At 37.9% G+C, this 23,046-nt stretch overlaps 1 protein-coding gene across 1 annotated transcript; it reads right to left on the bottom strand.

The window, feature by feature from the left end:
* Window positions 1-304: 304 nt before the first annotated feature.
* Window positions 305-10,303, bottom strand: LOC139130826 (zinc finger CCHC domain-containing protein 10-like). Its single transcript, XM_070696623.1, has 4 exons — window positions 10,173-10,303; window positions 4,765-4,926; window positions 4,199-4,234; window positions 305-2,246 (listed from the first exon to the last, which is right to left on the bottom strand). Exons 1-4 carry the CDS (start codon window positions 10,214-10,216, stop codon window positions 2,045-2,047), a joined length of 444 nt encoding a protein of 147 aa, XP_070552724.1. The 5' UTR covers window positions 10,217-10,303; the 3' UTR covers window positions 305-2,044.
* Window positions 10,304-23,046: the final 12,743 nt, after the last annotated feature.

Here is a 23,046-nt window from a genome sequence, read left to right as displayed (position 1 = left end):
CATTGGCAAAGACATACACAACGTGTTTCATGTGTAACATGGCTATTTGTCTGCAGGGAGGGATGTGGAATTCATTCGGTGGCATGGAGAACAGGATTTTCAGCAAGCCTTAATACGACAGGCTTTATGAAAAGAGGTCAAGGCCACTGACTTATAATGATGTAATTCATGATTATGTTGTGTCTATGGTGAGAGTTGTTGGCATGAAAGGGACCGTCTTCCATGCCTTTTACAAACACTTCCTATCAAGTGAACTGCTTTAAATGTATGCAAGTATCTCATAAACAGACAAGTCTACATATCATTAAGTCATAAAATATGTTTATTTTGAGCAAGTGTTGTATACTTGATGTGGACTTACAGTAAATCCAGTTATCACTTTTTCTTGTATGTATGATAGGGCAAGACTGAAGATTAGTGGACTCCAATATAATTTGTTTGAATGTGTTATTGTTAATAACCTGGGGTTAGGGGTTGGGGTTATTTAGAGCCCCTCCCCACTAAGAAAATCCCTTTTATTTCGCAACCAAAGGTGTGTCCATGAATCTTCAGTCATCCTGTACGATAGATCTTTGTAAACTTGACATCAAATATGGCAGTGTTGCAGCATTCACTATCATTTGGAGGGAGAGTATCCAGTCTACTCCAGTCACTGCTGTCTTCCAATCTACTTGTCAATGAAACATTTGAAAGCACAGCCTTCAATGCTCGGCTGACACAAATATGACACACACATATAACAATTTGTACGCAATAAAAAAACATTTTCTGTGTCTCACTTGGTTCACTCACAAAAACCATCTGCTGACAATGACAAGCTGAACAAAACATGCTATGGCAATGAACTTGGACGTGAAGTCAAGCAAATTACTATTCAGAGAATTTCATTTGTGAGTTCTTTGTCATTCAATGAGTACAAAATATGTTATCCTAATAATCTCAGAATGAAATCAAAGCAATGACAGCGTCCAGGATTTCAAGTTTGAAGTCTTTGTAATGAGGAGAATGTGAAACACAAAGCGCAAAACTTAGATTTCATGTCTGCATATGCTTTCACGGAAATAATATTAAAATATCCAACAAATTTAATATCTGCATTCCTCTTCTGAACATAATGCCAAACTTCTCACTTCTCGATTTCACTGCCTTGGCTGCACTGCCAAACACCAAAATCTACACATACGTGATACCATACAGATTTTCAAGAGCACCTCCTGCAACACTGCCTTGCCAATAGATGTACTGGACAAATATTTTTTTCCATACTCAAACCATTGGCTCCCCAGGCCGGTATTTCAGTTACACTCGTACACTGCACTAAAATATAATAGGAGCACATCAAAATTGCTATAGATTAATAATTCAGGAATTAGATATAGAAAGTTTGAATTTCTTCCGAAACAAAAAATCATTCATTTAAAATTAAGATAAATGAAGGGGTTCCTTTGCAATAAAATGGATGTTGACAGAATAACCTAAAATGCATAAAATCTTCAAATTAAATATAGATACCCATTTTTTAAAAGAAAAACTCGCTATTACTTTTCCTTTTGTTATAAGTGAGATGGCACGTACATGTCATACCTATGTTTGGCTTGACATCCTTCCATGGAAGTTTGCAGCCTATATGGTATGTATATCTTCAATCCTTTTTCTGGATGTAGAATTTGAACGTCATTTTGATTTTGTTGACTCTATGTGATAATGTGACCTCTCATAGAGAGTAGGGACCCGAGATATCAAAATCTTCATGACCTGACTCTGACCTTTATGGTAGATCTATTTTCAAAGAGCCGTGCCATTTTTCTCAATTGACGAATGTGGATGTTGTATGACATTCATCACATGGCATAATATTTTTAGGAAAGATTTCTCTTATGAAGTGGTGATCTTTCAGCCTACTTCATCACACTGACTGACATATTCGTATTATTCATTAACTTCAAGACATGTCAAAAAACATGGCAATGTTGCAGAGAGTTCAAGTGTCATGTTTAACACCTCCTGCGTCCTTCAATAAATATAAAATCTTCTAGCCATCCGTCTACTTTTCTCGGTTTCTGCGTCGTTTTCTTGGTCTCTCATCTTCACTTGAACTACTTGAAGAGCCACTGTCACTGCTGCTGTCACTAGAGCTAGAATCAGAATCTGAACCACTTGAGTCACTTGAACTGTCTGAACTGCTGCTACTATCTGAGTCTGAATCTGAATCTGAACTGCTGCTGTCTGAAGAATCTGATTTGGACCTTTTGGAAGGAAACAAAACATACTGTTTGTCAAAATTAAGAAGAACAATACATATCGGATTGTATCAACCAATGTTTCTGTTGTTTTGTAACACTGCCCAGAAACACCTGAATAGCTGTCCGATGGCAAATTTCATGGCAGATGTTTCCAAATCAACAAAGCCTGACAATTCCAATGCAGGATGTTCCTTAAGCTGAGGAATAAAGTGTTCAATTACCCTTCTATTGTTGCAGTTGCCTGCCCCTTTACACAGATCAATACAGGGCGGTAAGATCAATTTCAAAGAGTTACAGCATTCATCTCATCACTTCTTGTATTGATTTACATTCACTGATGATTGCATGGTGGACGTCTGCCATGAATTATGTATGAAGTTTGTTTTTCAAAGCTGAGCTGATTCAAACATAATGCTGACTGCCAACTGAAAGATTTGAAGTCTGCCTTATGAGTGAGTTTCATGCTTTTGTTGTCTTGCTGCAAATGCTTAAGGTAGAATGCACCTCTGGGACAGAGATATTCAGACTCTCAAACTTTTACAATTCTTTTCCGATCTAACACTTGTGGGGGCTCATTTTAAAGCTCTCGGAGTAAGAAAAAAATGTTAGTTTTTAGAATCAATAATTTCATTTTCCTTTGTATAGTTAACCAGGGATGGTGGCCATTTTGAATTTCAAATATCAGTGAAAATGTAGGTAATCTGTCTCTCTAGTACCAAACTTTGCATCGTGACCCCTGATTTTTATTCTTGATATGGTATGAGAATTGTTGAAAGTTTCATTAAGGAAAGTTTGAGCAAAAATTTTAAAGCCTTTCACTTTCCAGGCACATAGTACCTTAAAGTGGAAAATGCTGTATCAATGACTGAACACTCCCACAAACTCAAATATTCCTATTGTTCAACACTTACACAATTCAAATAAACTCCCTTTATGTCTTCAGTTGCAAATATGAATATTGATATTTTAAACATTCTACATCATTTAATGTTCTTGCAAATCAAAGTTTTCACTATCCTGCCATTATCATTTTTACTAACAAAGGCATTGATTGTGAACTTTTCCCAAAATAAAACTTTGCAATACATTTAAATGAAAATTTTGAAACTCTGTCCACTGCATGCTGAGATTGTCTGTCTTATCAATTAAACAAGAGATTTTGCAGGGTCACTTTGGGTTAACCTGAAGAAATCTCTACATACATTGTACTATAAATTATATAAAAAGGCTGCAAAACTATGTTGGTTTGTAAAGGCAATCACTATCAAGCAAGGAATTCTACAATGGAATTTGTTTAAAAACAATACTAGTACCAGTACCAGCACTGAGCATTAAAATCAAAGGACACAGCTTTTGCCACATTGACAGTTTCACTGTGTAATTCAGACCAGAGATTGCAAACATTTGTGAAGGATGAAATGGTTCAGGAGTCATCTGGTATTTTACCATCATTGTCTGTAGCATTTTCATCACAGATATATTATTACATTGAAGGGAAAGTCTGAAGTTTTTTCATTTTGATCTAAAACAAAGTTTAAGTCATTTAATTTTAGTTGAGGCAATCGAAAGTACATTATTCACAGAACTCAGTGACAAGCTACAAACAGCAAACGTGTGTAAAGTTTGCTTGGTTTGGTTGAATATGAAATAGCGCCCTCTTGTGGAAATAAATGAAATTGCAATAAAATCACTTTCTGGTTCACTTCAGAATAATCACTGCTCTGATGTGAGGGAGAAATGTACGAATGGCCATTCCCTCTGAGTCAATGATTGCATGGATAGCTCTCTATCAGAGATTATAATACTACCATTTAGAGTCAGCTTGGTTGTACTAGAAATTGACTGAATAAGAAAACATTCAAGCTCCAAATACCGCCTACTTATACGCCTGAACACTTGAACATTATGAGTGAATCATACTTTTATTCAATCGACAGACAAAATTATAGACTGACCTCTTGCGTTTCCTCTTTGCAACATCTGCAGGTAATCTACACAAAGTGAAAGAAAACAATGACAGATAACGTTAATGAAAAACCAAAACCACTGAACAGGCAATGAATTTTTGCAGAGCTTTTGGGGATTCCTACAGCATTCTCACAAAGTTTATTTGATTGGTCCATTCCTTTTTGTTTCATTGTTTGCCCAGTATGTGGATTTGCCAGTAATTACAATAGCAAATGGTAATAATTGTTCAGAAGTGCTGTGGGTTAGCAAAACACTTGCAATACTGTGATCATTAAGTCACAGTTTCATTCAACCAATGGTGTTTGTCTACAAAAATATTACCATGAATGGATCCGTAAGACAAGCAGATTCAGTATCATTGCTCTCCCAAGACCATCGCGCCATGTCAAGACATATATGTGGCAGAACTGACTAATTTGCATAAAAAATAATATGTAAATAGAGAGAAATTTGCATATGTTAATTATCCAATTTTATAATACCAAAGGGAGGATATGGCTTACTCTTCCATGTGCCATTTTTTATAACATAAATCAACAAGGTAGACACTTACGATAACTGACGTTCATTGTTTTCTTTCTGTTGTTTCAGTCTTTTGTTCATCTGTGTGGTTCGTGATGGTCTGTGTACATATTTCCTTTCTCCAGTGCACTGGTATGTCCAGTGACCTTTTTCTAGACATTTCTGACACAGAACATTTTCAGTACTTGGTTGCCTGTGATAGAACATGGAAATTAAACGAACTATGAAGATGAAAAGCAATCAGAATTATGTCAATATATGTGACTGCATAAAGTGTTGCACCTTGGTGCATACAATCAAAACACTCATATTTTGCAGTCCTCTTTCTGCAAGAGAGTTCCAGAACACAAATGCCAGGTTGAAGTTAAGAAAACTGTTTGTTGCAATAATGTTAAATACTGGATGAACTTGCAGTCACAACTGTACTGCTTACATGTTCTCATTGACATTATAAGTCATCTGCTTGATCATGCCTATCAATACTCTGAAGAAGTGGACAAAGTTGTAATGTCAAAATAACATTGACTGCTGTCAGTTATCCTGAACTTGAATTATTGGTGAGTATTTTTTTAGCAACATGGTGGGTAAAAGAGACAAACACTAATCTTAGCTTGGTAAAAAGATAATTTAGAAGGACATTTGTTTCTCTGCAATTTTGTATGAATATCCACTCAGACTCCTTCAATCATGATATATGATATTTTTTGATATTGTGTCCTCAAAATCAGCAAGATGGGAAAATTGATCAAAACTATGAAGATTGGAAACAGATACTACACTAACACAATAATAATTGACATACAGCATTTCAAAGATGAAGTTTAATCAAATTTGTTACGCCACCCTTCACCTTTAATTATGCTTGTGAGTGTTTTAATGTAACATATCTCTGACACCCCTGGCTTTATTGGTTCAATTTCATAATACAGGAAGCAGCATATAAACTTTTAATTCCGGTTGTGTGAACAATATGATGATGTAAAATATCATGACATCAGTAAATACACACCCAAGACCTTGACACACTGTAGAGTCCGCATGGCTTTCTCATAGCGAAATCATGAAAATACTTCATCACTTTAAAGTAAAAAACACCTGTGCTAAAACTCTGCCATTCGCTGCAGATATCTCCTTCACTTTTCAAAATTCATTTTTCAGGTAAACTGGTAGTCCTGCGTACAGGTCTGTGTGTTCCCGGCGTTATACGGCCTCTACCACAGCCCTGCAACGGTTCATAGAGATAACTGGCGAGATTCAAAATGGCGATCTCCATGGGTAAACAACTTGTCGAGTACGTTAAACAAGCGGTTTTGGACGTTAGGAGAAGTTAATCGCATCTTTTCTGGGGTCGGTTAGGAGAAAGGTAAGCAGGGAAAGGATTTTGCCCCATAAGAGCAGAATTTCGGCCAAAAAGACCGATTTTTCGTTGCGGTCCGGATCCGGACCGCAGAGTCCCCAGTTATCTCCATAGACTGTTGCAGGGCTGTGGTGGAGGCCGTATAATGCTGGGAACACACAGACCTGTACGCAGGGCTAGTAAACTGGCAACTGTTGGCACGGCACACAAGTCCAATTGAAAAGTGAGGGGTGCAGGACATTCTCCCAACGAGGAGGTAATTCCCCTATTTTGAGACAACCTATAAATTTTGATACAACAGTCAGGATTATAATTATATCTTTTCTGAATAAATCTTCAAGTTTAGGAGACGTTGTCCAGAATATGTCATAGTTTGAAAATGTTAACGATCGAATCCCTAGACATGAATTTGACGTACAATATTCTTGCGGTCTGCTAGCTGCAGTACATTAGCTTGAGGTTTTGCCTGTCTGGTTTTGCCGTCCGACGACCCAAATACCCAGGCAAAACCTCGAGCTACTGTACTGCAGCTAGCGGTCTGCGTGCTATCTCAATGGGTAAACTTAACCTTAAACATATGGGTACGCCGTTCTTAAAATATTATTAAAGTGCACAGAACTATTCTGTCAAACTTTGCCTCAATGTTGGGAGTCAGTCCCTGATTGGAAGATAATTTTATCTTCTGATTGGGAGATTTCTCCTGACCAGGAGAATCAGTCCGGGTCAGCTCCAAAATTGGAGACTCATTATGATAATGTATTCCGGCATTCAGCCAATCATCGACCAGATACATCATTAATAAAGTACAGGTCACGCTGGGTCACAAATTACCCACCAAGTTGTGATCGGCAGTTTTGGGCCGCTTATTAAGCCCCTGTCTTGTGAATTTCGACGAATTTCGACAGTCAACATAATCCACGTGTTCTGCAGAAGGTCATGTCCAACAAGGAGTCCGATTAGTGAACAAATATTCGAAATATTGACGATTCATTCTACCCCCAGTTTATCGATTTCGCTCAAGTACCGAGAATCATTTTGTGGATGTTCGTCATCTCTATTAGAAATACTGTTATAAAGGTTATTTGTGTAGGTACGCGTATAACATTTTGCAAGAAAGAAGAGCAATGTCAGAGCTTTAAAACGATACCTGTTTTGTAGTTGTCAAACGCAGACTAAAAATGGTACGCGATTTTGAAAATGTGTTGACAGAGTGGCCACACAACTGTTCCCCATACGGTAGAATTTGTATCGCTGCCATCTCCGATACAAATGGGGTATTCTGAACGATCTGTGTAGGTACACGATTTATATTTCGCAGGACTTCAAGCCAGAGTCTAGGAATCACAGCGATATATGGGGTTTGGTTGTCTTAGCCAGAATAAAACTGGTACGCGATTTTGAAATTTGTTTTGACAGAGTGGCCACACAACTGTTCGACATTATGACAGAATACGGCGCGGGAGTTCGACACAGTATGGCGTACGTAACGAAGGACGCATGTGGAGGTTGCCAGGAAATACAATTTTTACTGATGGCGCGCTGGCCGCTGATTGGCTAATGAGAGGGGGAATATTATGGTATAGCGTCTCCAATTTTGGAGCTGACCCGGCAATGAGGAATGCCTAAGAACCTCCTGTTGGTCTCGATCTCGTGTGCCCTGCTGACTGAGACAAAACGCAGCGAGACCAAGTGTAGTGGGGCTTTGCTGTTTTTTACACCAGAAACTTTTCTCCCAGCTGGCGATCTTTCAGCCTATAAAGAAGATCTCTTCAATTGGGACAAGAGGCAGTTCAGGTTGCCAACCGATCAGGATAAGCAATGATTAATATCCAGTGTTGTCCTTACATTTAAAAGTAGCCGGGTAATTTAAGAAAGTAGACGGGTGGACTGCGAGGGAGCGAAGCGAGCGAGCGGCGAGTGAGCGTAGCGAACGAGGGGGAGGGGGGGAGAGCGCGAGAGGGGGGTGTCCCCCCTCTCGCAAGGCGAAAAATGAAATTTTGGAGTGGAAATGGTGTTCTCTGGTGGCATCTGAGGTGACATTTAGCTGAGACTGAAACAGTACTTTTGTTGTGTGTCTTAGACGTGGCTCACATACAACAAAACAAACAAACATGATTTTGTTTTGTTTGTATTATTTATGACACACTTACGGTTTTATTTGCAGTGAAGATGTAACATTTAATCTTAAATCACCTGCTGTCTGCTCATTTCATTGCTCATTTCCCATTCTTCATTACCACATAGTAGTTTCCCCAAAACCATCAAACTCATTCTATTCTAATCAAAACACATTCGCTTTTGTTAGGAAAAACATCGGTAAGATAATTCACTGTAACAGTGTTCGCATTTACGAAAAAAAAATGCATATAACTAATAACAATGAAAAAATGCGTAGAGAGTCGATCCAATGCGTAATAATATTACGCATTGGATTGAGTCTCTACGCATTTTTTCATTGTTATGAGTTTTCTATACGCAAACGATAATAGTAAAATGTTTGCGAAAGCTCTCTCGAGTCCGCGACTGAGGTTAGGCGACAACCAGACGGGATGAGTGCCCGCTTGACATATTTGTTGCAACATTTCTGTCAATCACTCATTTTGTATGAAAAGTTTCGGATTCTCTGAGTGTAGTCTGAAAAATCGGCATCGTCGAGTCAGAGGCACTTTACCATGTCAGCTGTGCCTATGAACTTACTACACGTCGCTAATTTTCAGGATGGCGATAGTTTCTGAAACTTAGCTTATGACACAAAGTGAGTGATTGACAGAATGTGTTGCAACAAATTAAATGCAAACCTCCGCGATCATCGCTGTCCTAAAATTTGATCAAAGCAGATATGCAGCATGGCGTTGGAAGGAAACAACTCTATTTTCTTTCAAATTTGCTCCACGAGTCCGTGAAAAAAATTATTCAGAGGGTCCATCGAAATACACTATCGGGCAACCCAACATGGAGAGGCGCAGTGAAATTGAACCCATGCCGGAATCCACGACGTATTGTCCTGTTGTCTTAAGCAACAGGGGATCAGCGCCACGGTGAAGCCGTGAACCGTGACGATGATGCGCCGGTCGGCAACGGTCGGCAACACACATGCCTGTGACCGTGGATTCTAGTACGTAAAAATAATCAATGAAAAAAATACCCATTCAAATAAACAGTTGCTTCTAAAAAACTCAGTTCCAGCTCGTTTTTTAAGTCTAGAAAATGCGTCGGTATTGCTCTGAGAATAACTTGATTTGTTGAGAAGATCATACTCGTAGTGACCGTGACGTTGGCAGCCAGCGCGGCGGCGGAAAACAAGCTGCAGTCTCATGAACTTCGAATCGTCGATCAAAATCACATCTTTTTGGCGCTTTTTCTCGCAAATTCAGCGAAATTGAAGTTTTTCATACATAAACTAAATATATTTTGAAATCAAGTATACCTTTCGAACGGGCGTTTCTTCGGGAAAAAATATTCCATCGGCAAGGTGCCAGTGGCCGACGCCACATTTCTTTTTGACACCATCGTTAAAAATGACCTCAGATGACCTTCATAATCAAACCAACTACACTGCTCGTAACAAAGACAACACCATAGGCGCGTCCATCAGCCAATCACACTATTTAACAAATAAAAGATCGGGCTCAAAGAGCTAGCCGCAAACGGGTATTTAGAAACTGTTTTATGTTTGTGCAGTTCCATGCGGGGAAAGGGGTCGCGAAACTGCTAATCTTACGTGTGCCGTCTAACAGCTTGCAGTGCAATCCCGAAATTACAGGTCTATAAAAATAATCTAATGACGTTAAAAGTAGCCGGGAAAAAATGCAAAACAGCCGGTTATTTACCCGGCACCCGCTTCTAAGGACAACACTGGATCATATATCGGAAGGTTGACGCAAACAACTTGAGTTGAAACCGTTGTCGTACAGAAAACGGTGTATTGTCTCGACTGCGTCTTGCCCACAGAATGAATGACTTCGAAGCACAGTTTAACCTTTCATGAAGTTGATGCACCAAAAACATTGCCGTTGATCAAAATCAACATTATTATTAACAAAAAAACTCTGAAAACATTGAGAATAACGGATGAAACTTACGTTTTTCGCATGACCATCTGCCGGGTTATACCTGAAGACGCCATTTTGTTAGTCAAATTCCTCTCACAGTGTAGTCGCAAGAGGGCTCTTTACTTGGGACAACAAATGGATTGAGGAACAGAGCGACTCCAAAAATCAAGGATAGAGACACTCCTACAGGTTACATACCGGCCCTCAGCTTTGGAAAATATTAAGTTTGGAAAAGCTGTTGAATACAAGCCTTTGCTAGACTTTGGCAATAAATTGTATAATATTAATTTCATTTTACGGAACTGAAAACATTCAAGTGTATTAAAAAGTTGTAGTTGATGTATCTTGATTGGTTTAAGCTTACGTCGCATATCCAAACAACAACAATAACAACAACAACAACAACAACAACAACAACAACAACAACAACATCAACCACAACAACAATCGAGTAATATGACGATAGAAATTACACTGTTGCATCGCGAAGCGAAGCTGGTTAAAAGTAATTTACAAATGCAGGGGTCGCGGAACTGCCCCAAAGGTCGCAAGGAACCCATATGACCACTTTGAACACTGTATCCAAACTATGTTCGTAACTGATGAAAGTTAAAACACGTTTTTTTTATAGTTTACATCGCAGTCGTCAAATGTTGCAGCTATGTTGACGTGATGCATCTAGACATCATGCATGAAATACATCGATTGTAAAGAAGAAAGTTGCACAGGCGCAGTTCTGAGAACTCTCTCCCTTAACCGCAGAATCTAATTTTCATTTAAACACTTCAAAATGTGCAGGAAAAAGCATTTGACCAGTTTATCAAAAATATTCAGAGTTATCATTCATCGCAACATGTACTGGTGTACGTTAAACACACATCAGATATCAATAAGCTTAAATCTTTGTTACTGGACTCACATGTTAGCAGAGAGTGTGGTATGGTTCATTCCAAAGACTGGAATGTACTTTACAGATACCACACTCTGATGTAAATTTATTGCATCCTACTACTATTATAATCCACTATTTTTATACAAATTTAGGATACTTCTATCTTCAGAAATGCCACAACTTTAATTAACTAGGAAACTACATTTTTCTGCCACTAAATTCCGTGTATTAAAAAACACAGTCGCCGTCTTCTATAATTCTGTTCTGCGCCTAGGGCCTAGGCGCACCACAGACGTGTAGCTACGTTCTTTTCTAAAAAAGACTTGCGTATACGCCTTGGCGCAGAGCAGAATTTCAGAAGACAGACGTACAGACGACTGTGTAAAAAAACGCATATACTGTAAATCTTCTTTTCTTATCATATATGAACTATATGTATGTATTTATTTTGTCAATCACTAGCGATCCGTATAGTATGTACTTCTCTTTGTAATTTTTGGCTGGAGGCCAGTGGTACTGAAATAAAATCTATTGACTGTCTATATTCCAAAAATTGAACAAAGGAAAACACTGGACACTTTCAAAGGGGCATACTAAAGAAAAAGATATATCGTGAAAAAGATATAAGGAAATGATAAACTTTGTTCATGAACACTGGTATGAGCCGGCAACAATGACAATACAGCCTGAGAAACAATAAACATAAACTGCAACTGCAATAAATGACGACAACAAATACTTTTCTTTGCCACAAGAAGCGCAGCACTTTAGTTGCATTTCTGAGTTCCCTAGGGGGTCATATGACGCACGTCTGATCCCTGGGAGACTATAAAGAGGATATATAACACGCTGCGCATGAATAGCCTTAGAAATACTTATATTATTTAATTATGAAATGTGAATATTATAGTATTGGTATTTCAACTGGCTTGAGTTTCCCTTATATCGCTCTGCAATATTTGGAAAATCACTAAATGGGTACAGATCATACTAAGTGACCATCCCCATACGGTGATTTTTTAACTATTGCAGAGCAGGAAGGATACAGCTGCTGCGCTGGAAAACTCCTGAAAGAGGAGGCCAAATGTTTTCAATTTTAAATTTACTTCGATTTGATCTTTTAGCCTCTCTACCACTGTCTTGGTATGTTTTGCACAATGATCTGACAACACAGTGCTGTGATTGGGATTGCTGTGTTTTAATATTAATATCTGGGAGACTGTCTTGCACTGTTACATAGAAACAGAGTGCTTCAAGTGATACAGTTGTTCCACTATAGTAAGTCATCTCTAGTCCCTTGGACTTATGCAAGTCACACCTACTTGTACAACATTAACATGGAATTTATAGTTCTGGAAAAGAAATGGAATATGTTTACAGTGTTATTTATTCATGTAAAGGGCCACCGCCCATCAAACTGAAAATATACAAGTTATATAGGAAAGAAACTGTGGACACGTGATGCTTAAAGTCATCAAATGTACACACAAAACTACTTCTGTTGACAATGATTTACAATGACTTCAAATAATTTTCTCTCACAAACATTGCCTTATATATAAAGATTGACAAATTAAATATAATGTTAGGATTCTCTGTTGAAAGTAAAGATACGACTTTTTCTCTAGTCGGATTGTTATGTAAATAAAAAGGTAATAAATCCCTTCGAAGTGTTGTATAAAGTGGACAAAACGCAAGAAAGTGAATCTCATCTTCTTGGACTGAAACACTTTGCTTTTCACAAAAGAGACAAATTCTGTTCTGAACATCAATGCCTGTATGTCTTCCAGTTTCTATTGTGAGACTGTGATTGGAACATCGGAATTTTGATAGTGCAAATTTGTACTTAATGGGATGGACACATTTAAGATACATTTCTGGTTCAAAATAAAACTTAAACATTGAATAAAATCTCAATCTGGGTGAATCATTAATTGAAGCATGCCATTCTTGTCTGTGACAGTCTTGTAACCTTTGACAAAATAAAGTTAAAAATACTTCACAATTACCCACTTGCTGTTCAAACCAAACATAAGCAAAACCATATCTCATGAGCAACTGTTTAATCTTTGTAGCCCAATTTGTCTTGCCCGCTTCATCCAATTTACGTAACATTTCATAGCATGCCTTTGGATACCGAGCATTGTCCATTCGGACTAACCTTAACCAATATGAAACACATCTCTTCATGTATACACAACTCAGAGGGTATCTACCGCATTCACCCAAAACAGCATCATTATTTACATTACTGGCAAGACCTAATAAAAATCTACAAAAACGAAAATGAACCCTTTCAATAATTGGAGAGTACTCAAATCCCCAGATTTCCGAGCCATAACAGAGTATAGAAACAATACAACTATCAAAAAGCTTAAAAGCATTCTGGGTAGACATACAACCTATTTTTGTGATAACGATTTGAATTTGTGTAAGAGCTCGTTTTGCTTTAGTAACTAACTCTGTTTTAGCAGGTGACCATGATAGTCGTGATGATATTAATAGTCCAAGATAATTATAATGTTTAACATTAGTAATCTTACTTCCCATATAAACCCAGTTTTCGTATTTCTTTAAAACGCCACCATTTCTGAAAACAATAATTTTGTTTTATCAAGATTTACTCTCATACACCATTGTTTACAGAACAACTCTAACTGATTGATTTTTCGCTGTAAAGATATTGGAAGATCAGCATTGTCTGTAACATCATCAGCATACATAAGTAATCCCAAATTAGGCAAATCTTCATTTATAAATATCCCATCTCTATCAGATGCATTCATGTATGTATACAATTCATTTATAAATAAATTAAACAATAAAGGGCTTAGCATACAGCCTTGCCTTGTACCAATTTTACAATCAAAATAATCTGTCAAACCTTCATTGCACAAAACACAGGACTCTAATTTTGAATACATTGAACGTAAAACATGTAAAACACTGCCATGAAGACCATAGGAAATTAATTTGTGCCATAAATAATCATGTCGAACGCAATCAAAGGCTTTTGAGAAATCAACAAAAATACAATACATTCTACCTTTTCTATTTGACAAATACTTAGATGCTAAAGATTGTAAAGTAAAAATATGATCTACAGTGCGATAACCTTTACGAAAGCCTGCCTGTGCTTCGGTAATTAAATTCATACTATCAACCCAGTCAACAAGACGGTTATTAAGAATTTTAGTGAATATCTTGCTGGTGGTAGACAACAGGGATATTCCTCTGTAATTATGACGTCATCAAATGAACCCTTCTGTGTAGGGGGTAGATAATTCCTTGCTCCAGTCTTTCGGAAAATATCCCGAAATGAGAATACCATTGAACAAATTTCGCAAATGCTTGAAATAATATTAACACTGTGTTTAAATATTTCGTTTATAAAACCATCTGGGCCAGGAGACTTATTTGTTTTTAAGTTTCTAATGACAAGCTCAATTTCTTCTGAGGTAATAGGAGAGTTGACAGAGAGAGGGTCATTTTCGTTACAAAGATCACAAGTTATATCATGTTTCGTCAGTTCAGCCTGTATATGCTCATCAAACTGAGAATCACCTGATTGCACTACAACAGAAAATAAATTTTGAAAATAATTGTACCATTCAGACGCTTTTATTTTGTAACTACGGGAAGAACCTTTCCCACCTCTGAGACGCTTAATGGTGTACCAGAATTTAGAGGAGTCATTGAGGCTTGACAACAAGATATTCTGTTGTTCCTGTCTATAGTTCTGGTATTTCTGTTTGCAAAGATTTTTGTGTTGATTTCTAGCCGACACATATTAGTTTCGAGCAACTGCACTGTTTGATCTACGAAATGCTTTGAGAAGGTCAAACTTTTGTTTACGAGAGACTTCACATTCTTCATCCCACCAGCTTTCACTTACATTTGAGCACTTTGTACTTTTACCACTAGCTGTGTATGTCATATCTGAGGCAGCACGGGCAAGTATACTATTTAAAACATCCACAGCAGCATCAACATCACCTGTTTGTATAACAGTATCAAGATTTTGAAAGAGAAAATCTGCAGTTTCATCATTCAGTTTTCTTAAAAATTCATCAACCAACACTGGTTTCCATTCATATTTTACCCATTTTGAATGAGAAGCTGTATCGCTTGATTCAATCACTGGGGTGTTTTTAGGGAAAATAAAGTTACAATAAATTGGAAAATGATCTGAAACATCGGTAGAATCAACAACAAATTCTGAGACAAAAGAGAACAGTCCACTATGTACGATGATGTAATCAACTAGGCTTGCCCCATTGGCTGTACAACAGGTGTAATTACCAACACAGTCACCATCAAAGCGACCGTTTAACATATGCAAATTATAGTTACGACACAGATCAATAAGTGAACGACCAAAAGTATTGATTTGGCAATCACACGATTTTCTTGGAATACAAAAGTTGTCAATGTCATAGTCAAGAGAAAGAAACAAATTATTATCTCGATCCTCAATAATAAAATCTTCCAGATCTCCTGTTCTAGAGTTCAAATCACCCATTACAATTAAATCAAAATCTGAAAATGATGAGTGTAAATCAACAAGATAATTTTCTAAAATCTCTACTCCATTTACATCTTCGTTTGTATAACTTGATGAGCCTTCTGGAGGCAAATAAACACAACACAAAATTATATCTTTGATAGACTCAAACGCTTCCTTACGTATGCGTAAGAAAACTGCATGCTTGCATGAACAGAGTATCCGCTCAACATAGATATTAAATTCTAGAGTAACAAATACTGAAATTCCCCAGGAAAGCGGCCATATTTACTAGATCGTTCATTATATGTAGAAAAACATGTGTGTGTCATCGATAAGAAAGTAGAAAATTCGTCCACAGATTTTGCCCAAGTTTCACATATACTAATGAAAGAAAATTTAGAAAGAAAACTTTTGAGTTTGACATTATTTAAATGTTGTTTCAGACCCCTTGCATTCCAAGAGAGAAACGAAATTTTGCTTCTTAAGGCTACATGGGCTTCTGTTTGGGTTTGGCCACGCCATTATAAAGGCACAATGTCATTTTTTGTTTCATCATATTTAAATTTTTGTCTATCAATAACAAGTTTATCATAGTTAAGAAATGCTCTTTTTCCTTCAGTACGTGCTTGAATCATAAATGGGATTAATTTCTTTCTCCTTTCACGGACACTCGGTGGAAAATCTTCACTAACCCGGAAAGACGTACCTTAATTTCTTCCTTCCCTCATCAAGCACAGATGTACGGTGTTTATGGATAGAAACTTAGCTATAATTGGTCTTGATTCGTTCGGTTTAGGTCGTACATTCAATCGATGGGCTCGTTCGATTATCACCATATTTTCATCAGCCGCTTCTGTGATTCCTAGCTTACCGACCATGAATCCACGGACCGATTTTTCACAATCTGACCAGGTCTCGTCTGGTGATTCGTCAAGTCCATAGAAAATAACGTTATTTCTGGATGTGTGTGAACGCAGATTTGTACATTCAGTTTCGAGACGTTCCACCCTTTTCTTCAGTTCTTCATTTTGTCGGACAAGCAATTTTTGTTCCTTCTGTAGTTCATCAATATTTTTGTTCACTCCGGACATATCTCGTTTAATCTCTTTTATGTCAGATCGAATACTTTTCAGAATATCCATTACACTTTCGTCATTATTTTCGCCCGGTGCCACGACTTCCAGTTCACCTGTCGATGATAGCTTTGCTTGTTGGGCTTTGCGTGGACCTGGGTTTAGCTCTACGGCCCCTGCCAGCTGAAGAAGGCGACTTATTACTGGCTGTAAATGAAGGAAACTTTCCACATTTTCTGAAAAGACACTCGCATAGACATGTCCAGTTTCCTCTTAGAGAAGGGAAGCGCAGAATACCGATATACTAGTTGCATAACCCGTGTTCACAGATATGTCGCCAGGTGATATCACTGAATTGCTTGTGTCAAATGGCGTACATTGCCGAGCCACAAAGACATCCAAGTTTTTACAAATATTGCTCGTAAGCGTTCCATAAACTAGCAAACCGGAACGTTCTAACAAATTTTCCCAACATTCTGCAGAATTGAGTATAGCATAGGTGCCACAAAGAATTGAATATGTGATGATAAAACAGCATGCCAACCTGTACCAAAGGTCATTTGCAGCAGACCACGTTGTCGTTGGGCTGTACAAGTGCGTTGATACAGGTCGCCAACATTTTGGTTGCAAAAAACTGCCAATTTTCGCTCTCCAACTTTAAAGAACAAAACCCATGGTTAGAAATAACACTGTTCTAGTAGTTAGACGTCTTAAACGGTTGGAAACTATCAGCAACTGCTGTAAAGTCGTACAATTTTCAGGAGCTCGAAATTCCACATTGACCACCACTCAGTGGCATCACGTCAAGAAATGGAATAAAATGTCTCTGAAATAAGATAGCTCAAGCAAAAAGATGAATTTGCGGCTATTTATGGGATTTCAAAAATCTAAAGTCTAAATCAGTGAAAGTAGAAGCAGTGATCCAAGGAAAAAATTACCTTGTCTTGTCTTATGCAGATTTTGAACAAAAAATTGCTTTATAGCGTCATGCACCTGTTCATACTCCATATAGAAAGTTTAAAATCCATTTTTTTAAAATTAAAGCTCAGGTATTTTTTTATTACTTTGAAAATTATTTTTGAGGGCTCACATATTGAACAGATACGCTATGTTTCTGTGTTACGGTAGAACGTGCCCCGGGGACATTCCCACTCTCGATCTTTTACAATTATTTAAGCAATAAATCACACCCAGAGACGATATACCACGAGATTTTGACCAGGTCACGACATATGTGTACGACATATGTGCATATGTGAAGTGAACTGGTCAAAATCTCGTGGTATACCGTCTCTGGGTGTGATTTATTGCTATTATACCATAACAGTATATTGAAATTCTGGCGAGGAACGTCAAAAACGGATTTTTGCTCAAGCTGAGAGCTCGCGCGTATGCTAGCCGTGGTCACAGAGGGACTGTGCCGTGGTGTATCGCCAATATACCACGGTTCTTTTCGCGTCTCGACCAATCAGATCGCCGTATTTGCGCCATCAACAACTGGTGTGATATAATTTTGATATACCACTTGTGGGGATTCATTTTAAAGCTCTTGGTGTAAGAAAAATTTCCATTTTTCGAAAATCGAAAAATTTTCTTTAACTCTTTAGAGTTAACACAGGGATGACGGCCATTTCGAATTTTAGATGTCGGTAAATCTTGGGTTATTTGTTTATTTTTTATTCTTGATTTTGAAAGAGAATGGTTAAAATATTCCTTGAGTAAAATTTGAGCAAAAGTTTAAGTCTTTCATTTTCGAGGTGCATACTACCTTAAAATTGACAGGTGTAATGTATGTACTGCAGGACATACATAATTTTTCCTTTGATTTATTTCGTTTGTTTTAGTTTCATTCTAGTGACACTTTCTATGTAAGAGGCAAGGCAAACTGAAAACAATGTCATAGTGAAATTACATATAAATGCAGTGAAAATAAACAACGCTACCGCATTGTACATCAGTCATCACTGCCCTTCACATATTGATACTTTCCCTTGGATAGTTGCAAAATTACCTCATACCGCAACTAACAAGTTGAGAATATCGGAGTTCAACTTAAAACTTACCAAATGTAAAATGTGACTCTTTCTGAGAAAGTTTGCCAAATGTTACCCGCACCAAAAGGGTAAGTTTACAAAGCATGGCCCGCCCCAATATTCATCCAGTCCGAAGCGATCAGGCGAAAAACAAACACTCTTTGACCGCGACTACTACTACCATTACAAATGTCGGTATGTTGTGCTCTAGATCATGGGACATGCAGTGTTTTGTAGACGCCTCACTCACCTCAAAAACGGCTATTAACCCACTTCACAGAACACCCTCGTTTGTCGTTTCTGCAGCAAGCTATTTTTTAAATGATTTTTCTGAAGTTTTTACTCGGAAGTATCACTTTGTCGTCCCAGAGCGTACGCGACTGACCACTTGACACCCCTCTGAACAGGTGGACGAGTCCCCCCTGTACGTAAGAAATAAGCTCACTGACATGAAGTATGCAAATAAGTAAGTTGTTACAGCGTTATAATCAACAAGACAAGGGAAGTTCGCGAAATTTGAACTGTGGTCACTGTGCTGCGTCTTGTGCGGACAACAGAACAGATACAAATCCCTTTGCCGCTGTGCAATTACGTAGTTTCCGAATTTATTCTTGCGTTCAGTGAGAGATTTAAGACATTACGAGGTAAAGTAGTCTCAGCTTTCTAGACTTCTTTTAAATAGTCTTGTAAGTTGTAGTTGTAATGAGCTCAATGCCTGTGTGAAGTATGTCTATTGTACGTAACAATTGTGACAGCCGTTTTCTTACAAGACAAATTGCACCTCGATGGTTTGTAATTGTATGAAAGAGGTGCCAACATCATCTTAAGTGTGTACCTCTATTGTTGTTCATTGATTTATACTCTTGTTGAACCACATGTGTCGGGTAGCATGTGTCGTGTGTCTTCTCTCAACTATCAGTTTGTGCGATTGCGGTCCACTATTGACTGTGTCGTATGTTGAGTTGCCTGGCTATATAGTAGCAGTGTAATGAAATGAATTTTGGAGTAGTATCATGTACAGTTGTATATGTATTACATGTAAGTACCGTGGCCGAAAACGCCGCTAACTCTCTTCGCATTACGAACAATCAACCACGGTCCCTCCACAAACCGTGAATCAAGCTGCGGTTGTTCCGAGTGGGTAAAAAAAGTGTGTCAGTCATTATTATGAGTTTTTACTTTTGTAGCAAGTATTCTACATATACGTGTAAACATGATGTAGCTAGCAGGATTTCAACAAGTTTCTTCCCATACAACGATTTACAGAAACGACATCGCTCTGTAAGACCGCTCAGGTTTGTCTTACTGCACTTTATCAAAGGAATTACGTAATTTTCTGTCCCAGAGCTAGAAATTTACGCACTTGAGTTTGTTCATACAACCGGACTGGGGACAGGCAGTTTTTTCCTGCCCGGAATCCAGTGACAAACTACAGAGTGACGTGGATTACCCTTACCGTATGATTTCCCATTGTCATTGATATCATTATGACTGTTAGTAAACTTTCATGTATAGTTATCATACATTATGCTCTCAATCTGATCATGGAGGTATAAAACAGACCTCCATGGTCTGATTTGGTATCTTGGGATGGTGGTAAATATTTGATCAATAAATGTAATGTTGTTGCTCCTACAAGTCTCTCCAGGAGGGACTTCATTCATGCTACAGTTCATGGATGTAATACATCCATGTACAGTTGTACCCTACTAGTAATACTACTAGACTAAGTACTAGTTTGTCCATGGTATTCTGTAGTCTTTCACACCTTGCAATGCCATGTGTATATGCAAACAAATTATTGTATGTATGCTTTCAGAACAACAATTGTTTCCTTACAAAGACATACAGGACCCGAGGCTCCACTATCTATGGTCCTTTAAAATATTTCAGATCACAGAGGTAAAGTAGCACAAGAAAACCCTACCTAGCACAACGCCAGGATCAAATGTATTTCTTCAATAGCACCAGTCTAAATTTTTTTTTGAAATTTATGAATTACTCACTGAAGCAGTGTGCCCTCTAACAAAACAGATTTCATGAAACTTCTGAGTCAATTGAAAAATTTGTGAAATTTTCTTGAGTCACAATGTATAATTTCCTATTCAACTGAAAATTTTCTTGCGTCACAGAGAATATTCATGAGTCATGGCGCGCCAAATAGGCTTAGAGGGCACACTGCACTGAAGACAGAAGAATATATTCACTATGAAGCTCACTCATGTAAGAATCCACTACACTTGATCAACCTAGACAGGCCCTACACTCAGATTGAGCTACCATGTACCAGTACTACAATGTAGCTTACATTATAGAACCTGCCAGGTCCTGTGTAATATTCTTGCTAACCAACCTAAAAAAATTCCAGGTAAACCGTTTTCAGTTTGTCCATCGACTCTTTTTCAAACTTGCGAAAATGAATTAACATCATGAGCTCATGTTGCTTTCCAGAAGAAATGTATCTGGAATTAATGAATGAAAAGTGTTGTCCTCGATTCTTACTTGTGAGATGAAGAATTTGAAACCTAACTCAGACTGCCGATAATACTTTAAGCTGTCTTGGCACCATCTAAAGGGTGAATTTTAGCATTGGGAAATTCGATCTCAGAGGATCTTTTTGATGAAGTAGGAGTATGTCGCTGTTTTCCATGTGTGCATTGAGTCAGTTATGAAATGTGAACTCGTCCAGCTTTCGTCAGGTCTCAGACATAGACCATTTTCCCGGAAGTGGAAGATCGCGGTTTTTAGATGCGCGCGCAGGGTATTTACATCAACATACGACGTACGCTGGGGTGTTCGATCGACGGTAAATTATACACTATACCACAGTCCCTCCACTATATTGACAAGTTCCTACGGACAGATAGGGCCTACTGCTAATTTAATTAAAATAAATATTTGTATTATTTGATGAAATACATTTGTCATGCAATCTGCACTAATTCTTGATCGTAAGCGCTGGGCAAGTAGGGGGCAAGTAGTTGTAAGTCAGTGTGACTTGTTCCATACAACTTGCAGGCTTTAGTAGTGTTAGAATTTATGTAATATTCTTTGTGGCGTTTATGATGAAAATGACCGGTATGTCAGCCTTATATTTTGACATGATTATCATTTGATTTTTTGAAAAGTCTAAACTTTTTTTCCTCCAACTCCCTCCTCCGAGAAGCAGGTTTTTTCCGCCTCAGACCACAGCAGCAGAGCATACACCGGAACACCCCGGTGCGCCGTAGTCTCGTTTTGAAATCTACTTCCGGGAAAGTGGTCTATGTGGTGTTTGAACCGTTCGAAGATAAACACCCATTCAGTGGTAGATCTCTCAGCTGTGACCTGCAGCATTGTCAGGAAATTTGGCACTGATGCCAACCAAGAAACTTTTTCCTGTAGAGAATAGTTTGAAATCAATATACATCTAAGTTCAATGTGTTAATAAAGGAAAAGGGTAGTATATCTAATCTAAGCTTGGAAGATTTGGCAGTGACTTCTTGACATCAATGTTTTGGTGAGTCAAAAACTTTTGAACTAAATTTCCATCTTAGCTTTGTGATGTTGACAGGCTTTAAAATCTCCTTGGCCACCAGGAATGATGTTGGCCTGGTAACATGATAGAGATTCTCCATAAATGATGTGTTAATTACATCACAGACTCACTCAGAAAACAGTTTTCTAATTGGGCTATGATTGTGTTCTTGAGTGTCTGGCTGTTACAGCAGTCTAGGATATACAATGTAAGTGTTTACCTTAGGAATCTGCTGGTGTCTAAGGTTTGTAGAACACTAAAGTTTATAAAAATGGTGAAGTTCTGTATAAATTGAATTTTGCTATAAAACATGCTGCATTGTGATTAAAAAATATGTAAATGAGAGCAAAAGAAGGAAAAGTTGGTATTAAGGTAGTATGCGCCTCAAAAGTGAAAGCCTTAAACTTTTGCTCAAACTTCCTGAATGAAACTCCCAACCATTCTCTTACCAAATCAACAATAAAAATCGGGGATCACCGTGCAAAGTTTTGAACTAGCGAAACAAATTACCCAACATTTTGCGATATTTGAAATTCAAGATGGCCGCCATCCCTGAGTTAACTCTATGGGGGAAAATTAAATTTTGGATTTTCAGAAAACTAAGATGGTGAAAGTTTTTCCTTGTCCAGGAGCATTAAAATGAGTCCCCACAAGTGGTAGATCAGGAAAAAAAAATTCAGAAATTGAGAGTCTGAATATCTGTCTCTGTGGCGCATTCTACCTTAATTTATGAATGGAATTGTCATTTGGTAATCAAACGTCATGATTATGGTAATGTCTGTGTAGATATAGTTGCATGTTCTAGTCAGTAACTGGCCACAGAAAAATAAATTATTGTGGATACAGCTTATGAAATTGTAATGTTATGAGAAAACGGTGAAA

The sequence above is a fragment of the Ptychodera flava genome, chromosome 4 (assembly GCF_041260155.1).
Source record: "Ptychodera flava strain L36383 chromosome 4, AS_Pfla_20210202, whole genome shotgun sequence".
Taxonomy (NCBI): Eukaryota; Metazoa; Hemichordata; class Enteropneusta; family Ptychoderidae; genus Ptychodera; species Ptychodera flava.
Note: the sequence above shows the minus strand (reverse complement) of the source record. Positions and strands in the feature narration are given on the sequence as shown.

What these genes read in the sequence shown, in the direction of transcription:
- LOC139130826 (XM_070696623.1), bottom strand. Translation starts at nt 10,216, where the DNA reads ATGGCGTCTTCAGGTATAACCCGGCAGATGGTCATGCGAAAAAC. An exon ending in AACAATGAACGTCAGTTATC is followed by an intron (nt 4,235 to 4,764) that starts GTAAGTGTCTAC and finishes CACTTTGTGTAG; the next exon opens with ATTACCTGCAGATGTTGCAA. An exon ending in GCAAAGAGGAAACGCAAGAG is followed by an intron (nt 2,247 to 4,198) that starts GTCAGTCTATAA and finishes TCCTTCCAAAAG; the next exon opens with GTCCAAATCAGATTCTTCAG.